Source organism: Fundulus heteroclitus, chromosome 13 (assembly GCF_011125445.2).
Source record: "Fundulus heteroclitus isolate FHET01 chromosome 13, MU-UCD_Fhet_4.1, whole genome shotgun sequence".
Classification (NCBI taxonomy): Eukaryota; Metazoa; Chordata; class Actinopteri; order Cyprinodontiformes; family Fundulidae; genus Fundulus; species Fundulus heteroclitus.
Window position 1 is genome coordinate 42176419 of NC_046373.1, and position 20948 is coordinate 42197366.

The following is a 20948-nucleotide window of genomic DNA, read 5'->3' on the forward strand; positions in this document are numbered from 1 at the left end:
CCTGGGGGAAGCATCTGTCTCTGTGTAATTTTAGTAAACAGTGTTTTGTAGTGTCGAGCTGAGGGTAAAAGTCTAGAAAGTGGATATTTTAGGAAGATCAGCCCAGGTTTAGAGTGCAATGCCGAGAGATTACAACAAAAACAAAAAACAATCCCAAATATCCAACTCAGGACCTAATTAGAAAAAGACCAAACACAACAATTATATACAAACAAGATTTGTCTTGTTTATCATTATCCTAGTGATAATTTCCACATGCAAACAAATGTAGATAAGTAGGCAAAGTGGGGAAAGAAATAAAAACAAATTAACAGTAAAATAAATTAAAAAATGTTACGGTTCTAGATCATATTCATTAATACTCAGAGGTTTCTTAGCATTTGCATGTTCAATTAGTTTAAGGCAGGGCTGTCAAACTAATTTCTATATTGAAGCACTTTGGCATCATGAAGTCATTAAAAGGGCCGGTTGCACCCTTATAGATACTTTTGATTTCATGATTTCATTTCAGTTCACATAGAAAAATTCCTAGTAACATAAACGTAGCACCCTTAGGTCCAGTTTATACAGTTTATCTGCAAAAATATTGGGGTGAGTTACACTTTAAACTCATCATTCTGCATCACTTTTTTTCTTTTTGGACATTTCTGTGTTGTTTTAATGCGTTGTGAAATCTAGTGGCAGAATTGTTACTACACCTAAAAAAAATCAACATTTGCTACAGGAGGTACAGTTTTAGCCACTTTATGCAATTTAAAAGGATATACGCCTCTACTTTATGAGATGATATGCCTTTTTTTTGGCTCTTGGGGGCCAGATAAATTCCCTTAACGGGCCGGAGTCGGCCTGCGGACCACATGTGCTTTAAAGGCTTTAATATGTAATATAAACTCAATGGAGGATACACAGAATTAGTATCATGTTTTTAATTTGGATATGTTTTCTGTAACGGTAAATCTGGATCAAAAGTTTGAACTGTAACCGTGAATTTGGAGTCAGAGAGCAATACTTTACAACTACAATGTTTTTCACAATTAAAAAAAACGACAGTTACACTTCTTCAGACTTTTAACTACATGTACACAAATTACATTCTGAAAATTCACAATTTTGCTCCAGTTTATCCATACCTTTTCCCAATAACTGAAACAGTGTTCACCAATAAAATTGTTTTTTGTACTTTTTAAAATAAGTCTGTACACATTATCCTTCTGAATTTGTCCAGCTGGGAAACTCTTGGGTGTGTCTACATGAATACATCTTGCCATCTTACTTCCTATTTGCCTGTTTGCTGTTGCCATAACCCGGATAACAATTTGCACAGCTATCTCGCCAAAAAGCTTCACATCCAGAGCAGGTCACCGTTTCATCTCAGGAAAACATGGATACACACGGTACAAACCTGCCTTTTATTTAGGCTCTTATAGTCAACAATAGTGTGCAAACAAAATGTTTTAACTTAACTTCAGATTAGATAAAGTGGGAAAATATAAAATAATGATAATGCAGGGGATTGTAAGTTAGTTAAAAATTGCTGTAAATAACGCCAGTATACTGCTTGTTCGTGATTGTGTCCAGCAGGTGGCAGTAAATCACTTTTAAGGCGAAAATAAACCTCAAGGAAATTTCAAAGAAGTCCACACTCAACTGTCCAATAGCGGGCCGTTTTACTGATCTATCCACCAATCAGCGTCACTGATGTTGACCGAGTTTAGCGGGTCTTTAGCTTGACAACATAGCTAAGTTTCCAAGCCGTGTGATTAGGGGTAGCAATTTTTCATGGCGATAAAATATTATATTTGGTGTTTGTTTTATTAGTTAATTATACGATACGCCAACATTTTTCTGGAGTAATTTATTTCTCACTTGGTCAGTAAATGTTAAAATGCTAACTAGCTGGTAATGCTAATATGAGCTAACCAACGGCATATCCATTATGTGCTGCTGGGAAGCGCTTTCTGTCTTTATTTTCTCGTCTAGCAGCTCCTAAATAACAGGTGAGTACATTATGTGTCCTAAACTCGCTTTAACAACGCTGTTTTTAAACTACTTTACGATTTGTTTAGAATCTTCCACCAGTTTCACTTCCTATTTAAGTTTCTATTTTCTTTACTGACATTTTTTAACGTTAAAGCCTTAAGCCTCTTAATTTGTCCCTGGAGTTATTACTATTAACCTCAAAACGTTTAATACTGGTAGGTACAATATTCTGATTGTACCTTCAAACAGCTTTAGATATTATGAAGTCCCCAGAACGAATTAGCTGTTGGATGTTATCCTAAAAAAATCAATAAAGGAAATGAGCTGCAACATGTTTTCGGGAGTTTAAATGCTTGTTTACAAGTGTTTGTTAGACTCACCATTACACTGATAAATACTCTGTATCAGAAGTCTCTGGGTTTTAGGTTTTTCCATAATGATTTGAGATTGAGTTATTATTCATACATAAACATTACAGAAATATTTACTGTTTTTAACTGATTTCATTTAATTAGGCCAAGCATTAGTAACCTGCTTCTGTTTATATATTTGTTGTGTTCATATGATTATATTATGAGATTCAACATCAAGCTGCAGGTTCCCTGTGCTATAGAACTTTATAATCAGTTTTTGTATTAATCATGTATTTTATCAAGAAAGTAAGAGTTACCTAAATTGTAACTACTATTGTTAAACTTTGTGGCCTGGAGTGTACATAGCATGGAGTCTTCAGAGTCACCTCAGGCTATAAATTCACCCAACCTTCTGGTGGGATACCAGGGCAAGAGTCACGTGATGTTTTATGGTTGGTAGCTTCACAAAGGTTTAGGGTTTAAAAGCTTTACATTGTTCTGGAATGTTTATCTTGGTAGACGCCTAGAAACATCTGGCAAATGTATCAAGAAGCCAACTCCTTATTTGACACTGAAATGTGGGTCTGTTTTGTTTGTGGGGAGACAAACACAGATAGAATAAGTGTGTGTGCAGCCCCCCGACATTCATTAATTACTCAGTGAGGGGCTCGTTTATTAGTGGATGCGCCATAGACACGTGCATGCAGCCGACACGGGATGCGCGGACTCCGTGTTTTACTACAGGAGGCTTTAGGATGGAGTTATAAGTGCGTGCCTCCCCTTGGAATTCCAATTATAATTTAATATATGTATATTCCAAGTGTTTTGTCTCTTACTCCAAAAAAAGTAAAAAAAAAAAAACAAAGCAACTGGACTTGTTTTTCGTAGTTGAAGACATTTCACTTCTTCTCCAGGAAGCTTTCTAAAAGTCTAGAATAATGTGGAGCTACAAGCTTTATACTACTGCCCAAAACAAAGGCCTTGTAATGGCTTAGATAACATGCAATGTTATAAGAGGCATTTGTCTCTTATAATTGTTTTCCTCCTGTGCTGCCGAATTTACAAACTGGGTGAGGCGGGCCTTAGTGAATGAGACCGGAAGATCGAGAGGTCGCCTCATCACTAGGGCTGTGCATAAAAATCGATACAAAGATTAATTTTGATGTTTTTAAAAACAATTTTATAATCAATATTCTGGCTTTCAATGTCAATATACCTCCCAACCACTAGGCGGCGTGATCACATCGGGCCATTATTTTTCACAGCAAGGAAGAGGAAGTGAGAATTTTAGAAGCGCCTTTGTCCCTAAAATCAGACGTTTGGGACATTTTTGGTTTCTGAGACACATTAAATGCATTGAACCAAATGCACTTTATTTTCCTGTTAATATATCAGTGTTCAATAAATTTGACATAAATATAATATTTTGCTGGTTTTGTTGATTGAATGACTGAACATTAATTTAAAGTAATAAATATCCATATGGGAGTCAAATCAAGCTGAGCTACGTATCGAGAATCATATCGAATCGGCTCATCCTAAATGACACAAAGCTCTACTCATCACCAGGTAGTTAGTGGTTTGAATCCAGTAGAACATCCTAATTTATTAGTGTTTACAACTGTTTGCAGTGTAGGTCAAAGCAAACATTCCCAACCAAGAGAATATTTATACTGATGCTAATATGATGTGTGAAGGTTACAAAATAATATTGTATCTTAGTGTTTTAAAAGCGTAAATTGTGGTGAATTCCAAGCTACTCTGAAACCTTTAAAAAGTTGTTTCCCAAAGTTTTGATTTATTTCAAAAGGCTCTTAGTTTTATAGCCACAAAATGCTCAACAGCTCACCTTTCATAAATGTTCAACCTTTGTAATGCTCAGATTAAATGTTATTTAAGGGACTGAGAATACAGTGAGTGAGAATATATTTCCAGCAGTAAAAACAGCTGCTTTTAATTCCGCTTTTACCCAAAATTAAATTCAGCGTCCTTTTTTTTACTCCTCCTGCGAGAGCTGATCAGTAATCTGAGTTTTTATGGGTTTTGGTCATTTACGGTATGGAATCTGGCATTCTTTTATGCTATTGTTGGTGTCCTTTACTAAAGAATTTAAATGTTGTAACATTCACTGGTGAATCTAGGTCAGTTGTTGTTGATTTCCTTATGTTGATTGTTTGAGGTCTTGTTGTTGATCATTTTCTCCCTACTTCTATTTTCTGAAAGCAGAACCATTCAGCACTTAGATGGCGGTGGCTCCCGCCTCGATGGCCGATAAGATCATAATCCTTGATGACGACGACGACACTAATGAGGAAGAGGAGAGACCCAAAGCTTCATCTTCTGCTGCCACCATCTCATCCTCTAAGCATCAGGCTATAAAAGCGTCTCCAGCTACTAATCAGCAGACGACCCACATCATCCACTCGCCTTTTGCCCCGACGAACAAGACCACAAATGTTCTGCAGATCGAGAACCAGAAGCTGTTCGATGAGGTGAGACGATAATAAAAATACTTTTGTTTTTATTTGTGTTCTACCTGAAGCACTTTAGAGCTAAAGTTTTCAAACTTTTTTTGCAGTTTTTCCAACCAATTCCTTATTAAAATAGCACGTGTAACATGTTTATACACAAGACACACGTGTAAAGATTTTTGTTTATTTGCTAATCGTTTCCTGCAGCGTTTCCTTTGTTATATTTAACAACCGCCTCTCCTCCTCCGGACCGATAGGGACTAAGAATAATAACTTGATATCTTTAGGCCGATATATAATATTTATCTTGATAGGTTTTTCTTTTCATAAAGGAATTATAAAAAGTCTTCTCTAAATCAAAGCCTTATCCCAAATGTCTGACAGGCAATTTTTTTAACAAAAAGCTGTCACTAAATATGAGAAAAGGTTGAGAAATAACCTTCTGGAATACATAGAAATATAATTGTAACATATCATAGACCATCTCGATATTAGCAACAAAGTATCATCTTAAACCTCTTTTTTACAAAATCTCAATATTTTTAAAGTCTATGTATTGCCCAATCCTACCCAGACTGTTAAGTTAATAATTATATCAGATTTATTTTCTCCTTTGTTCTCTACAATTTCACAACTACCTGTAAAACAAGCTAAAATATCAGGTTTTTTTTAAACGCCTTCAGAGTTGTGAGGATAGCAGCCATAACTCCTCCGTATCCAACGATAGAAAATAGCCCCGCCCCCTCAACACGGCGTTGCTAGGGGAAACACTGGTGTCCATCTTGGTAAGGGTTGCTGGTTTAATGGCAGATTTATGGCGTATAAGTCAAAATAAAAACAACTTTCTGATCCCTCGTCTGTGTTTGACGTTTCCTAAACCAAACAGTAATTTCCTTAGTTGGCCTGCAGGATATTAGGCAAAACATTTGATTTGCAAAAATGTTGGTGAGTGTTGCGATGGCGACGTGATAAATAAATAAATAAATAATGACTGTACTTGGAAAAGCAGGATTAACGTCTTTCTGCTTTGGGTTAAACTGTAAACAGATTCAGTCTTTTTTTTATGGCTCAGCTGCAGGTTGATTGAAGCAGTTTTATCCCGCTATGTTTGACGTCTGAGCAAAAAAAAACCTCACTTGTAGTTTTTAACGACTTCATCAGAACCTCTTAATACTCTCCTTAAACAAATTCTGCTGCATTAAAAATGTTACTGGCAGAGGGAACATGAATGCATGTCACCAATAACAGGTAGATAACATTATTATCATCTATGATGTTCTCTGCTGCTGCCAAAAAAGACTTTATAGTGTTCAGTTGCTTAATGATAATAAGAATGTGCCAGATATTGTGCAGCCTATTACCTTAGCTAACCTGTAGCATAATCTCCGTCTCCAAATGAGTCCAGACAGACTAAACATGCAGCGCTGCCAGAGAGAAGCTTGTTCTGATGACAGCGTGGGAACGACTGAGCTGCTTAAGTCACGGCCTTTCTAGAACAACTCTGGTTTTCTGGTTTCAGGGGCAGAACCCAAAATATGGAACAAACTTTCTTTCCACTGGAGCAAATCTAGGTTAAAGACGGTCTTGTTTTCTCAACACCTCTCGAACAGCTATGCTCCATTTCAGAGGATATTGTCCCAAAAAATATCTAAGAAATACATGTTTTCACATGATTTTATTTATTTATTTGTATTTAAAAATGTCTTAATTCAGTTTTCAGTATATGAAAAATTAACAACATTAGACATAAAAATACACAGATAGAACAATCATGAGTTTAATGAGAAGGGAAGTCATGTGAGTTATGTGGAAAATGCACCTTTTCAGGTGCATTCGCCCACAAATCACCCACAGATCTCCAGGTTGAGGCAGTTTCCCTTTTTGTTTGCAGACAACTCAGGTTTGTTAAACAAATGTCTTCATGACATTTAATTAAATTTTCCTCTGGCTAAAGATCTATCAGAAAGACTCTATGATCACATTTCTGTCTAGGAGAATCTCCTGTACAGAAATTATTTTTTTTAAACCACATCAAGAAATGTTCATCTTGTGTTTGTCTGAAGCACTTTGGTCAGCAGCTGTTGTTGTTAGATTACGCTATAAAATAATAATAGTTGATTAATTAAAGCTCTCCCTACCTAAGCTTTATCCCACAAACATCAGGTTGCTGTGTTTTAATGATTAAAAACATAAATCAGCTGCTTTCCTGTTTCAAAAGTCTCTGCAAAGGTGGATAATTAGTGACTGATTCTGTTTATTCTGAGACTGTTTATGATTTAAAGAGGGGAATTTTATTTTTAATGCTTTATATTTGTGCATGTTTTGTTTTTAAATGTAATCTAGTTAATACGTTTTCACAATATTCTGTAGAAAATCTCACTCTTTCTGCTGTTTCTAATCATTTTAATTTTAAAAACCAGCTGTAAATGCTTCTTTTTTCCCTCCCGCCCTGCTGCAGTTTGTGCAGCACTGCACGCCGCTCACCAAGGACTGCCCAGAGGTTCTGACCTTCCTGCAAACCAAACATGCCAAGGCCTGCCCCGACTACCTTTGCTCCGTGGAGTTCAGGAACACGCTGGGACAATGTCTGTCTCGCGCTCAGGACAACGTCTCCAAGACCTTCGTCTACATCAACGAACTGTGCACCGTGCTCAAGCAGCACGCCCTGAAGAAACGGCAGCTCCTCACCAAGGCGGAGCCGCCTGCGTCCGAATCAGGATCCCGTCAGCAAACGCTCAAAGCCAACGATAAGACGAGGGGGAAGACGAGCGAGGAGGAAGATGAGGTGAAACCGGAGGAGGAGGAGGAAAAGCCTTCCGCTTCAGGAGAGCAGGAAGACGGCGGGGAGGAAAATCCAGAAGCAGAGCGAAAAGCCAGGAGGGCGTTAAGGAAACAGGTGAAACTCTGTCTTCTTAAAATGCTAATTTTCCCCAAAAATGCTCAAAATAAATCATCACTGATGGGTTTATTTGTTGCTGTGTATTTCAGATTGCTTACCTGGAGAACCTGCTGAAGCTTTACAACGATGAGATCTGCCGTCTGCAGCAGGCCGAGCTCAGTCTGGACGACATGGAGACCGAAGACTCGACTTACATCCAGGAGCACAAACTCAAGCGGAAGGTCTGAGGCAGCTACAGCTTTAAAAAACCATAAAACAACTGTTTAAATATGTCTAACGGCACACGGAGAAGCAGCATTTAGTTCCTATGCTCCACTTATCTGGAACAAACTTCCAGAAAACTGTAAAAGTGCAGAAAGCCTGAGTTCCTTTAAATCGAGATTAAAAACACATTTGTTTAAAATTGCCTTTGACTGTTCTAGTTAAACTGTTTTACTGTTTTCAAATGTTTTTTCTACATTCTATCCCTACTTGCTTTTATTCCTATATTTTAACCATGTAAAGCACTTTGCATTGTCTCTGTACTGAATTGTGCTATATAAATAAATTTGCCTTGCCTTGCCTTTTCTTCTTCTGCTCTAGATGATGAAGATTTATGAAAAGCTGTGTGAGCTGAAAGGCTGCAGCACGCTGACGGGCAGAGTGATCGAGCAGAGGATCAAGTACACGGGCACCCGCTACCCTGAGATCAACAAGCGGGTGAGCTGCTTTACATCGTCCTGAAACGCTTCAGTTTCTAACAGAGCAGCGGTTAATCAGATGCGCCGTCGTCCCGCTGCACAGATCGAGCGCTTCATCAACAGCCCCGAGGCGCACAGGAACCCGCCGGACTACCTGGACATCCTGCACCAGGTGCTGCGGGCCAACGAGCGCCACAACCTGTGTCTGAGCAGGAAGCAGCTGAACCAGCTCGCCCAGGAGGCCTTCAGGGAGACGGGCAGCCGCATGCAGGAGCGCCGCCACCTCGACCTGGTCTACAACTTCGGCTCGCGCCTCACCGACGCCTACAAGCCCGGTGAGACGCCGCGCTCTGACGCCGAGTTCTTCTTTATGGGTTAGGCTGCAGGACAGGAGGTGAAGCTGGGTTGTTGTTTAGTTTCCCTCGTTTTTTTCTCATACGCCGCTTCAAAATCAAAGATACTTTTTTTTTCTCTCTTTTTTTCCCTTTTTTTCTTCTTCAGGGTTCCTGCGGATCCTTAAAAAGTCTTAAAAGGCATTGAATTCTGTAATAAAAAACTAAGGCCTTAATTGGCATTAAAATGTCTTAAATCGGTCTTTCTTAGGTCTTAAAATTGTTACCAGGTCATAAATAGGATTTTATTTTTGTAATCCTTACCAAACAGTAAAATAATTGATACAATTATATTTTTTTTAATTTACTGAACGGCTCAATGTAACCATTATTGGTTCCGTCCCGATAGCGGAACCAATAAAAACTGTTGCGGCCGGACCATAGCTGTTAAAAAGAGTTGGCACTGGTTATGTTGTGGTTTTTAAAACAGATTTATAGTTTATTTTAGTAGGGAACAAAACAAAGTTTGTGAATTCAGTTCGGTAGTTGTTAAAAATATATCTGTAATTTGTGTGTTTTTTAGCTTTCTTCGTATATGGAATGTTTTTCAAAATCTTTAACATGTTTACTGAGCCAGAAAGTAATGATTTATGTTAAAATAAACATTTGGGTGAAGTTGTCGCAACCAGGTTTATCTTGTTTATCGTGAAGTTGGTCTTAACTTTTTATTTCAAGTGGCATTAAAAAGTCTTAAAATGTCTTGAGTTTAACTTGCCTTATGCTGTAGGAACCCTGTTCTTTTTTTCCCCTTTTTTTCTTTTTTCCCCTTTTTTTTTCTTTTTTTCTCCTTTTTTTTAAGAAAAAAAAGGGGAAAAAAGGAAAAAAAAGAGAAAAAAGAAATACTTTTTAATCAGAGTTTAATATTAGTTTAAAAATAAGGGTTGCGTCATTATTGTGTTGCTAGAGTAATTACTTTGTATGGAGTTGGTGGAAATGGGAACAAACGAGAGAATTAGTTTTGTGTTTTTACAGCATCACTAAAACACGTGTCAAACTTAAGGCCCGCGGGCCTAATTTGGCCCGTCAAGAATATTTATCCGGCCCTCGAGCCAAAAAAAAGGATATATCATGTCATAAAGTGGAGGAATATATCCTTTTAAATTGTATAAAGTGGCTAAAACTGTGCCTCCTGTAGTGATGTTATTTTTTTATTTTTTTTTACTGTGTGCAGTATGTTGCCACTAGATGTAATTTTTCCCACAACACATTAAAACAACCCAGAAATGTCCAAAAAGAGAAAAAGTGATGACTCCAATAAAAACACTGCAGTCTGAGCCTTTATCAGACTTTTTTAACACCAATGATTGTAGCTCTGTTGTTGTAATACAGGAACAGATAAAGGTCATGCTGACACATTTCTGTAGGATTGTGCTACATTGTCATATTATAATGACTCTGCTAGTGATTCCACAATATATGAAATTAACTGTTACTGTGCAAAAATTAACAGTTTACTTCCAATCAGTTACAATAATCTGCTTATTATTCATTGCAGCTTCATAAAATATGGTGAAATATGTCCTTTAGATTCAACCCGTCCTTCAGTCAGCAGTGATCTTCCACTGGGCAGCAAAAACATTTAAATTACTTTGTATTTTTGCAGAATTTCTAAGTGTCCCGTTTCCTCCTTTCATCGTGTTTTCGTCTCTTTGGTCCTGCAGCAACAGACCCGGCGCTGGGTAACCCCTCCCTGATGAAGAAGCTGCGCTCCAACAGGGAAGTGGCGTTGTCCCGCCTGGAGGAAGTCATCAGTAAATACGCCGTCAAGCAGGACGACACCGAGGAGAACGAGAGGCTCAAGAGAGTCGACAAAGAGGTGAAGGAGGAAACCGCCTCAGTAACGCAAGATAATTCAACTACATGGAAAATTTTCCTACTGGGTTTGGACCGTCTTGGTCTTGGAACAACTTCATAAAGTTTTAATTCATGCTAAATGACGTACAAATTGTGAATCTGTCCAGCTAGATAGTTGGTTGAGTTAAAGGTGTGGTTGGTAATCCTGTACAGAAACACTTTAAACACTTTAAAATGTAAACAACGACAGCAGAGATCTGAGTCTACTTTCTTTATTTCCAGAATCAAAAATCGGAAGAGGAAGCAAAGACGAAGCAGGTGAACGGATTGGCTCCGAAGGCGGGGGATGAGGAGGAAGAAGATGAGGATGAGGAGGATGACGAATCTTCAGACACAGACATAGAGAAGGAGATCGAGGCCAGCACTCAGCAGGACGGCGCAGGTTAGACTCAAGATGTCCTTTAAGATCTTTAACTTTTTGGTAAAGTTTGATTCTGACCATAAAGATCAGAGCGATGACCTGATTCACACCTTCATGCATCAAGAGATAATAAGACGTGTGGAGGATTAAGATTACCATTAAAGGTTCAGATTTAACCGTTGAGACGCTGATAGAACTGTGAAATAATCATTGCTACATGTAATGCTCAACTTTAATCTTTGCAAACTTTAGATTTAATCTTTAGCGTCTGAACCGATGCCGTGGATCCACTCGGTCCAGAACATGTAGTTCACATCTTGCATGGATCGCCTGAGGTTCACCATAAACACACCAACAATAAATTGTTAATATTTTCGCGTGCTGTGCATGCACACTTTTTTTAAGGCCTGGAAAAGTGCTCTTTAAAATTTCCAGGTTGTTTTGGTGTCTTACACTACTTTACTTGCAACTGCAGCTGGAGACCCTTGGAAAAATAACTGTTTTTCACAACTTCTTGCATGTGTTGGTACTCTAACTCCATGGTACTTAATTTGGCGTGAATCAGCTTTAGTTTGTGAAATACAGCAATAAAAATATTAATAAGCATAAAACTATGGTCCATCTGTTCTGCATTGTTATCACCAAGTAAAACTCATATTCAGAGCAAGTCTCAGCCCTAAATGGTGATCTGCACCATTAGATCTACTTTAAGTAGTTATCCCCGGTTATTGTGACCATAAGATGCAGAAAATCCAGTCAAAGTTGCTCCCTCTGCGTTTACTCCTGTTAGCTGCTATGCCAGCCTGGGGTAGGAGAGACCCATCCAATATGGCGGCGCCGCAGGATGCCCTCCAGCATGAGGCGTCTACTCTAAATAATGTCTATATGCTACCATAAGTCGACATACATATGCAGATTTTTGTTGCTCGGTACCAAGAAGATTGAGAAATTGCATGTGAGTACAACACATGTTTTTTTTAGACAAAAGCAGCAAAAATGTGTTTCACTGGACTACAAATCACCTGAGCTGTGGGTTTCTGCAGAGCGGATGCATCTGATTGATGCTGTTCTGTCAGTCCAGGTGGACGTCCATGTCCTGGTAGGTCTGCAGGTGGTCCATCCTCTCCTCGTGTTCAGATGATGGATTCAGCAGATCTCTGGAGGATGTTCAGAGCCTCTGATGTTTTTTCTAACCTAACGCTGCTTTAAAATAAACCAGAACTTCTTCCCTGACCGTCTGCTGGGCTCCTCGGTCTTCATGATGCTGTTTTATCTCTAATGTTCTCTAACAAACCTCTGAGATTTATGCTGGCATTAAACTAATAAAGCTGGAGTCCATTTGGTGATGGACTGGATTAACTTTAGGGATATCAGAGGATAGATTTCATATTTTTAAAAGTTCATTTTCATCACTTTTTAGTGTTCTCTCACATAAAACCACAATAAAAACCTTTTGGTTTATGGTTGTGACTAAATGTGACATTTGATGCTGTAGCAGCAGAAAGATGTTTATTAATCCCATTAAAATGCTTCTCTCTGTAGATGATGACGATGAAGACGACAACGAGGAAGACAAAGATAACGAGGCGGAGGAGACGTGCGACGACGGTGAAAACAAGGAGGATCAGACGTACGATCAGACCGGCAGCGTTTCTACGAGCAGCGAGCAAAACCTGAAGGACGAAGACGACGGCGTCTCCGACGACACCCAGGTGTCCCCCATGTCCGACGTCCCCTCCCCCAGAGACAGCCCCAGCCAATCAGAGTCCATGCAGACCGACGAGCAGCAGCCGTCGCCCAATTGGAGCCCAGCAGCTTCCCATCAGCCCGTGGACGCGTCCAATCAGCAGCCGGGGGATCCTGCGGCGGACGGCCGGGTCGTTAAAGACGCCTCAGAGGTCCCGTCATCACCGGCCACCACCAACGGGAATCCTTCAGCCTCAGGAGAGCGGCACACAGATGACCAACGGTACGTCTCCGCCCCCCAGCCCCAGATTCACCAGGAGCCAGAAGAGGAAGAGGGAGGAAACTGCGTCGCCCGACTCCAAGAGCGTCAAACAGAAGATCAGCTACGACAGGTAAGACGGCAGGATTTTAACTCTGAACAGGATCTTACTGCCTCTTAGTAAAGTTATTTTCTCAGTCTGAGGAATATTTACTTTTAATCTAAAGCTTTTTGTTGATCCACTGCTGAGTCTCTACTTGTTCTCCTTCCTCCTCCTCCTCCTCCTCCTCCTCAGCAGCGATGCAGATATCCCTCTGGACATGGGTGTCATCTGCTGCGGTTCTCCTCAGACGGAGGAATACTCGGTTCTCTGCACGCCGACCAAGGACCCGAACACGAGACTACAGTCGACGCCGCCACCCAAGAAAAACAAGGTGCAGAAACGGAGCCGTTGATCTGAGTTGTTTAGGTAGAATACAGGAAATTAAAGCAGGTTGATTAAAACAAAACACTTTAAATGCCTTAGATGCATTTAATGTTAATGTAGAAATCACGCTTGTTTTACACGATTACCCCGGTTTCATATTGAATACGGTGCAGATACGGTTCTGGTGCTGCAAGAAACCCAAATAGTTAAAAATCAATGTGTTGCATGTGGTTGTGGGTCCGGTTACCGAGGCAAAAAATACCGCAAGAAGGAAGTTTGATCGGACGCCACAGCGGTCCCCGGATCAAACTCCTGAATTTCACGATCCAAACAGGAAACTTTAGGCATTAGACAGGAAAAAGTTTCAGTAAATTTCAGAATAAAATCACAGCAGCAACTTAACTTGACTGGTGTAAACAAAATGGCGACACAGAGGAAACAGAGGAGCTTTTGGAGGATGAAACATAACGTTTAAGCGCATAGATAACGAGTTTTGCCCTGAAAAATTAAAACTTTGGTTGTTTTTTAATCATTTATGAGGGACAGCAACAGGAAGGACCACATGAACTGTTCTGACCAGAGTTTACGCAGCCGGAGCCTCAGTTTCCCTAGGAATAGTGTGAGTTGGCAAACTGGATCAGGACCGAACCGTAGTCAGTGTGAGACCCGGGTTAGACATCCAGTTGGGGAATAAATTTATTACCTTTAAAGAACCAAATGGAGCGTAGTTGTTAAGCCTAAACTGGCTAAATCATTTTATGATTCATATTATTTGTTAACATTGACTTGGAGCTAAAATCAGAATTAAAAAACGGATTTAATGAAAATATCCAGCTAAATGAGTGCTGCTGCTTTAATAAAACCTTTTTTTTTTATAATTTCTTACCTATTTAAGCTAAAGAAAGTTAAATTCAGATCTGAGAATGACTGCCCTCCCACGATGAGCAGGTTGTGGTTGTAAGCCTGAAACCCAAATGGATTTAGGTCTAAGTACTGTCAGTAAAACCGGTTAATAACGGTTAGCTTCTCTGTTCATGGAGGTAAAACAGTGAAGGAACATGTTTATGATCAGCAGCTAGTTTACTGACATACTGACTCTCACAGAACCTAAAAATAAAGGTTTCACTTCCTCATCAGAACCGTTTGGTGCTGCCAGCTCTGCTCTGCAAACAGAAAAAAGACCTGCTGTGGTTGAACTTATCTCTGGGAAGATCTGAGATGCAAAGAGATGGAACCGTGAGAAGCTGAACAGAACCTTTCAACTCAGCAAAAATAGCCTTTTTTTAATCTGTAATGTATAAGAAATAAAATGTTTGAGCGTATCAGTGAGGAGGTTCTCACAACTGGAGCGTTCGGTCCGTTTAAAGGAACTCTGAGTCCTTCCTGGATCCGGTTCGTTTGTGTAGACGAACAGAGTCGCCTTACCAGGGTGAGGCCAGAAACAACCTCCACGAACCAATTGCATTATGGGATACGGTAGAATAAACAGTCTTCTCAGCCGAAAAAGTTTCAGGTTAATGAACTAAACACCTGATTGGGCCCAAAGTAAAGGAGCCGTAGGTGTGGAGACACCTGAGTTCTCCTCCTCTGGACGTGTCGGCTGTTTAAAGCCCTCATGTTTGGGCCTCCTCGTGAGTTTCTGTTGACACCAGCAGCTCTGGGTGCAGCGCCGTTCAGAACCTTATCTAATGGACCCAGACTGCTGTTTGTGTTGCTGCTGATAAACTGATGCAGCAGAATCATTAAAGGGGAACTAAATGCTGCGTTATCGGTCCAGATAAAACTAACCAGGAGTCGTCTTCGCTATCTTTAGACAGAGACCGGCGGAGCTTCATGACGTCTGTCACATTCACAGAAACATGCCTGAAGTTCAGTTTCTTTAAAAAGATTGAACCTGAGATGATTAAATGTTTATCATTTATAGATTCTGAACCAAATGCACTTCCTCAGAATAATTTTTCCTTCGATCAAATCAAGTTTTATCACATTAAAGGAGCAATAAGGGATTTCACCACTAGGTGGAGCTTTGCACTGTAGACCAAAACAAGACGTGTATCAAGCCACGCCTTTTAGAAAGAAAGTCGTGTTTTCTGCTGTCTGTGTGCAACAGGACGTCTAAACAGAAAATATCCTTTATAAGCACCGGCTGCTAACAAGCGCAGAGAGCAATGATTCCAGATGTTACAATAAAAAGAGAGAAACCCTGAACAGAACATCGTTTCATCTCCTAAGCTTTTAAATGTGTTTATTATAAACGTTTTTCTGCCACCTGTCTGTGTTTGCAGGTTAACGTAGCGACTCAGTGTGACCCGGACGAGATCATCGTCCTGTCGGACTCCGAGTGAAACCAGGAACAACTTTGCAGGAACAACTTCAGGAAATGTGTCCAGGTAATTTCTGCTGACCCAGCAGGAGAACCGGAACGGGCCGATAAACGCCAAGGAACCGCTGGTTCTGTTCGCCATTTGTAATTAGAACCGAACACCCGCTGTGATCCGGTTCGACGGGACGAACTGGACGCTAACGGGAATCATCAGGGTGCAGTGTCTACTTCCCACCAGCAGGGAGGCGCTCTCTAACAGACGGAGGAAGAACAGCTGGTTCTCCGGACCTCCGGCTGGTGCTTGTGTTGTTAGAACCTCAGATTTCAGCTTCTGGAGGCAGGAACCCGATGGCGGCGCTGATGATCTGAACAGAGGAACACGTTGAGCTTTTTCCTCCTTGTCGGGGTTCGGCTCACAGAAACCATCGTCTGTTTACATTTTTTACGTAAACTCTAATTTTCTTTCACTAATAGCAGAGAGGTTTGGGTTAAAGTGTTCTGGTGATCATGTTTTCCTGTTTGTCCTGTTGGCGGTGGGAGGGGGGGGGTTGTGACACGCAGCAGAAACACGTTAAACTAATTTTTTACTGACCTCTGGACACAAATTTAAAGTTTTGAGATAAAAAAAAGTTAGCATTTATTTAAGTTAGCGTCCCACAAGTTTTTTTTTTTCTTGTCAACAAACGCATAAACGACCAGAACAGACAAACATCTCAGTTTTTTTCCCTCTGATTCTTCATGCTTTGACGTCCATCTGTGGGTTCCTGCTTTAAAAAGGCACATAAAAGTGTTTTTATTGATCAGATTCTAATAAAGCATAAGATCAGTCAAAGAAGTGCATTAATTAGGAGAATAAAAGTTATGAATACCTGCAGTTATGAAGGAATAACCCCAAACAGAATCTCTTTGGCCTCTTTTTATGTCATACCTGCTCAGGAACAAGCAGCCAACACTGCCCCCTGCTGTTAAAACCCTGCAACTGGACGTATTTACTTTAAAAAAGCAGAAATGACCCCGATAAGGATTTTTCTTCATGCTAAATCTATAATATTCCCCTAAAATCTAGTTGGCTGCTGTAAGAAAGCACATGCAAGAGGATCCTGTAGCCAAGTCCACTTTATAAATTAGTTGAATTAGAAGATGTAGAAGACAAAGCGTGTTAATCCACGTCAGAAAGTAGACCCCGGCGCCTCGCCTCTAATTGCCGACAGCTCCTGCAGCCGTTATCCGTATAATAATCCGTCTTGTTTCCAGTCAGAGCAGTTTGAAAACGTTGACGCTGTTTTTTCTCAGATGACATTAAAAGAGCGATCACCTTCATTTTCCGAAGGATGAAATATCCCATTTGTTTCTCTGGCATCCAGTTTCGCTTTAGTCTTTATGTTTCTAGGTTTTAATTCTGCTCCCTTCAGATGAAAGAACGGGACTTTTTGATATATTTTTTTTTACATCCCTACAAAAATATTTTGGGAATTGTTTCCGCAGAATCCGTCAGTTTTGCGTTCAGCGTTTTCAGGAACCGATGATTGAAAGTTTATTTTTCTTGGATCTGCTGTAGTCGCTGTAAAGTTAGGAGTTTGTGTGTCTGAGCTCTGATGTGATGATTTGTCTGTTCTCAGCTGTTTTATTTCTCTACAGCTTGTTTTTTTTCCCCCCCACTGTGTAAAACCTTTAATAGATTTCTGCACTACGGGTGAATTTCTGTGTTTTTTATGGTGGCAAAAGCTCTTCTCACAGTGTAGAGCTAGAGATGTGGATCTCTGCCACAGACCGCCTCCTTATCCTGAGTTTTTCTTTGCTCACTGTGAAATTTTCTCTTATTTTTATTTTGATATGAAAATAAATTACCAAAAAATACCGTCTACGTCTTTTATTTTGACTCCCATCTTCTGGGTAATTTGCAGCACCTATAAGGACAGGGTCTTATTAAATTAAAATTTTAATTGTTAAAATAGTCAAAGTTGTCGGGTAAATTATTAGTGTTGATGTGTCTTAATTAAATGAACGTTAAAATATTTTTTTATAATAATGTGGTTTAGCAGTTAATCACTTTCTCAGGAAGACTAGAAGCTTTCTGTTCATGTTATCTCTTTGTTGGGGTTTATTCCTCGAACAATCAAACAGGAAATGAGCTCAAATCAGTGCAGACCAAAGCCAGGTTTGTTTTTAAATAATTTATTAGTCCATAATATCAGTACATGGAAGAGGTTAATATTGATGCACTGGTGTAATTTACAGGATTTGTTCCACTCTGTGATTTTCTGTACAACAATCAGCTGGTCAGACAGTACCGTTTAAATTTACACAACCTCAGATTTCAGAAGCAGATTTCCGCTTCGTGAAGTGAGCTGTAGGAACAACAGTCTGCACAAATGTTCTCATACTGCTCCTTTGACAGGCGGCCAGAACCTTAAACTGAAAAATTTAGCATCCATCTTTGGTTTGTGGTGTTTTCTTATCTTTATGATTTAAAGAATCCATCTTTCTGTTACTGGTGCAGAGGTATCGGTTTAACTTTGAGTAATCTGGAGGCGACAGGTTTGACTCTGACTCTGCAGCAGATGTTTTCCTACAGACACAAACTGATGTCCATCCTCCACTCCTTACCCAGATAATCATTAATCTCTTTATGCAAATGTTAACAGTTTTGGCACGACTCCGGTGTGTTTTCTCCACTCATTGGACCCGTTTCTGCTCAGGTCCTCCAGGGGAGTTTCATCAGAGGAACCTCTGCAGATCTCACCGGCTCTTTCCTCCACCTTGAGCTGCTTCACTGAGGCTGAGCTTAAAACCTGTAGGTAAACTCAACCTTCACAGAAGGCAAAACACAATCTCTGCAGCTCCTTAAAACATCTATGAAGGCTTCAGAAGTGTTTCAGAGGTCCCGTATAAAACGAAAATAATGATGAAACATGTTTCTGCACAGTTTGGTGGTAAATAAAAAAAGAGAAATCCTATTAGGAAATGTTCCTGTTTTCTGTTGGTGGCAGTACCAGACTTATTTACATAACATTAAATAAAAATAGTGTTTAAACTATGAGGTTAGTGTAAACTTCTGTGACGTGTGCAGCTCTGCTAACATGTTTCTGTCCTCAAGTGGAGCAGATTTATGGAGAATCTGTCTAAATGTGTCTGAACAGCGCCATCTGGTGGACAGTGTGTGGCTCTACAGGTGCTAATTGTTACCATCGTTATATGAGGTTTTAAGGTACATAGCCACTTTATATGCTTTAAAAAAAATGACCGAAAACCGGTTTCAGCACCGGGCACGATGACCAGATATTATTAAATTAAATTAATGTAAATTAAATAATTTCCCCCTGGGATCATTAAAGTAAGTCTGAGTCTGAGAGACTGAGATATAAACAGAGGTGGCGCCATCTGGCGGCACTTTCGCAGAACTATCACAATGCCGGTTTGCTTAATTAATAAAAAGAATAAAAATAAAGCCGGACTGGGCATGACCCTCTGCAATGCCTCACAGTAAAGCAGCAGCTCGGAGTAATTGAAAACCAACGTTATTAATTAAATAAACCGACTTAAAGCAACTTTAAGAGCCTCGTATAAGAACATTTTCTCACGTCAGTCAACTCTGCATCACATCTGAGCCTCTGCAGGTTTAGCGTCCGCTTCAGTGAACACCAACGTTCAGACTGGATTCCCAGAGACATTTCAGTATTTTACCTCTGGAATTCATTTTGTTTCTATTACATTTATTTATTTATTTAAAGTTTTTCCACTAGATCTTGGACTTTACTTCATTGTTTTGCTTTGAGATGCTAAGAGCCATTAGCCAAGTCCTTGTTTTAATCCCTGCTGTGCATGGGCATCGTAAATAAACACTAAAGGCGTTATTTACTAAAAAACTGAACAAAAACAAATGATGAAACACCAAAATAACTACTAATATGGCAGCAGGACGCGATGCTCTTTCAAAAAAACTTTGTATGCAACCAGAGTGAGCTGCTGACGTATATATAAAAAGAAATTGTAATAACGTGGCTATGCACCTTTAACACGCGCTGATAATTGATATATATTAATTTAAGTGAAATGTTATTTTCATTTAAATGTCTTTAAACTTAAAGACACAAATGTGTCTAATTAAGGGTATCAATTCTATTTATGACCCTGTTAGAATGTCTTTTTTTATTATTATTAATGTGATTAACATAATTGTAAACAATTCCAAGTGAGTCTTTTCCATAAAAACAGATACAGTAAACTCACATTAACTTTAACAATTTCTGATCTCACCAAACAGATCTCTAACAGTGACAGGGCCGTTAAATAATAAATTGAGTTTTAACCATCGAAGTGGCCAGAACCAAACTGGTGAACCTATAAGGTCACATTTTAAACATATTAGTCAAACTAATACATTTCCTAAGTCTCTGATTGTTACATCTTTGTGTCGGAATATCAATAACTTGTCCTGAACTCCTAAAGGAATAAAGACACGTAAATATTCCAAACTCAGTTACTAAGACAATATGAAATTATTAAGAATTTTGACCTTTCTTCTCAAAGGGCTGGAGACAAAATTCTCCTCCCATTAAATGCTTTAAATTTTAAGTTTAATTACGTTAAATTTACCTTTACACTTCAAATAGATAATTTTTTTATAACAGTCTGTCTCAACACGTAGTTCAGCTCTGAAAGAAAACAAAAATCACAGCTTTTTCCAGAAAAATGCACTTAGATCAACAAATATTCAACCATTCAGTCCAAACCAAGAGAAATAAGACACAAGAATTTATAAAACTCTATATTATAAGTATATGTAAACTATGTTTATGAGAAAATGCACAGGAATCTATTTAGATTATCTTGAATTAGACCAAATGTTAATTTAAAAAAAATGGCCTCCAACATATTTTACTATACATCACAGACTATTTTGTAACCTTTTGAAATTTTCTTTTGTATTCAAATAGTTCCAGGGGTCATTAACAGACAAATGTATGTTTTTTAAAACCCAATATTTTATCATGCTATGTTTTTCATATAAATGTGATAAATGTAAACTATATTTTTAAACTATAATGCACACATATAGTTTAGATGCTGTAAACGAAAAAATACTAAATAAAATTACTGTTTTTCTTTACCTGGACCAGTAAATAAATTTGACAAAACTATCAATTTTGTTGCAAACACCATAAAACCAGATTAATTTATAGTCAGATTAAATGAACGGTATTTTTTTCTCATTTACTGAACATCTGGGAACAGATCCATCCAGCTGAACTCCGAGGAATCA

At 39.1% G+C, this 20948-nt stretch overlaps 1 protein-coding gene across 4 annotated transcripts; it reads left to right on the plus strand.

Annotated features, from left to right (window-relative positions):
- The first annotated feature begins 1682 nt into the window (after positions 1–1682).
- On the plus strand, positions 1683–19168 carry daxx (death-domain associated protein). 4 transcript variants are annotated; one of them, XR_004932379.1, is made up of 12 exons: positions 1683–1997; positions 4560–4825; positions 7263–7700; positions 7793–7924; positions 8286–8402; positions 8487–8718; positions 10437–10591; positions 10852–11011; positions 12533–13068; positions 13231–13369; positions 15648–15752; positions 18385–19168. XR_004932379.1 is itself a non-coding variant. In XM_012860828.3 (11 exons), the coding sequence occupies exons 2-11, from the start codon at positions 4577–4579 to the stop codon at positions 15650–15652; spliced, it is 2163 nt and encodes a 720-aa protein (XP_012716282.2). In that variant the 5' UTR covers positions 1683–1997; positions 4557–4576; the 3' UTR covers positions 15653–17543. The 4 variants fall into 4 exon arrangements, 3 of the variants coding, with proteins under 3 accessions (XP_012716282.2, XP_012716275.2, XP_012716292.2); XM_012860828.3 differs by lacking the exon at positions 18385–19168 and having other exon boundaries at positions 4557–4825; positions 15648–17543; XM_012860821.3 differs by lacking the exon at positions 18385–19168 and having other exon boundaries at positions 15648–17543.
- The last annotated feature ends 1780 nt before the right edge of the window (positions 19169–20948 follow it).

What these genes read in the sequence shown, in the direction of transcription:
- daxx (XM_012860828.3), top strand. Translation starts at nt 4,577, where the DNA reads ATGGCGGTGGCTCCCGCCTCGATGGCCGATAAGATCATAATCCTTGAT. An exon ending in GGAGGGCGTTAAGGAAACAG is followed by an intron (nt 7,701 to 7,792) that starts GTGAAACTCTGT and finishes TGTGTATTTCAG; the next exon opens with ATTGCTTACCTGGAGAACCT. An exon ending in CAGAAGATCAGCTACGACAG is followed by an intron (nt 13,069 to 13,230) that starts GTAAGACGGCAG and finishes CCTCCTCCTCAG; the next exon opens with CAGCGATGCAGATATCCCTC.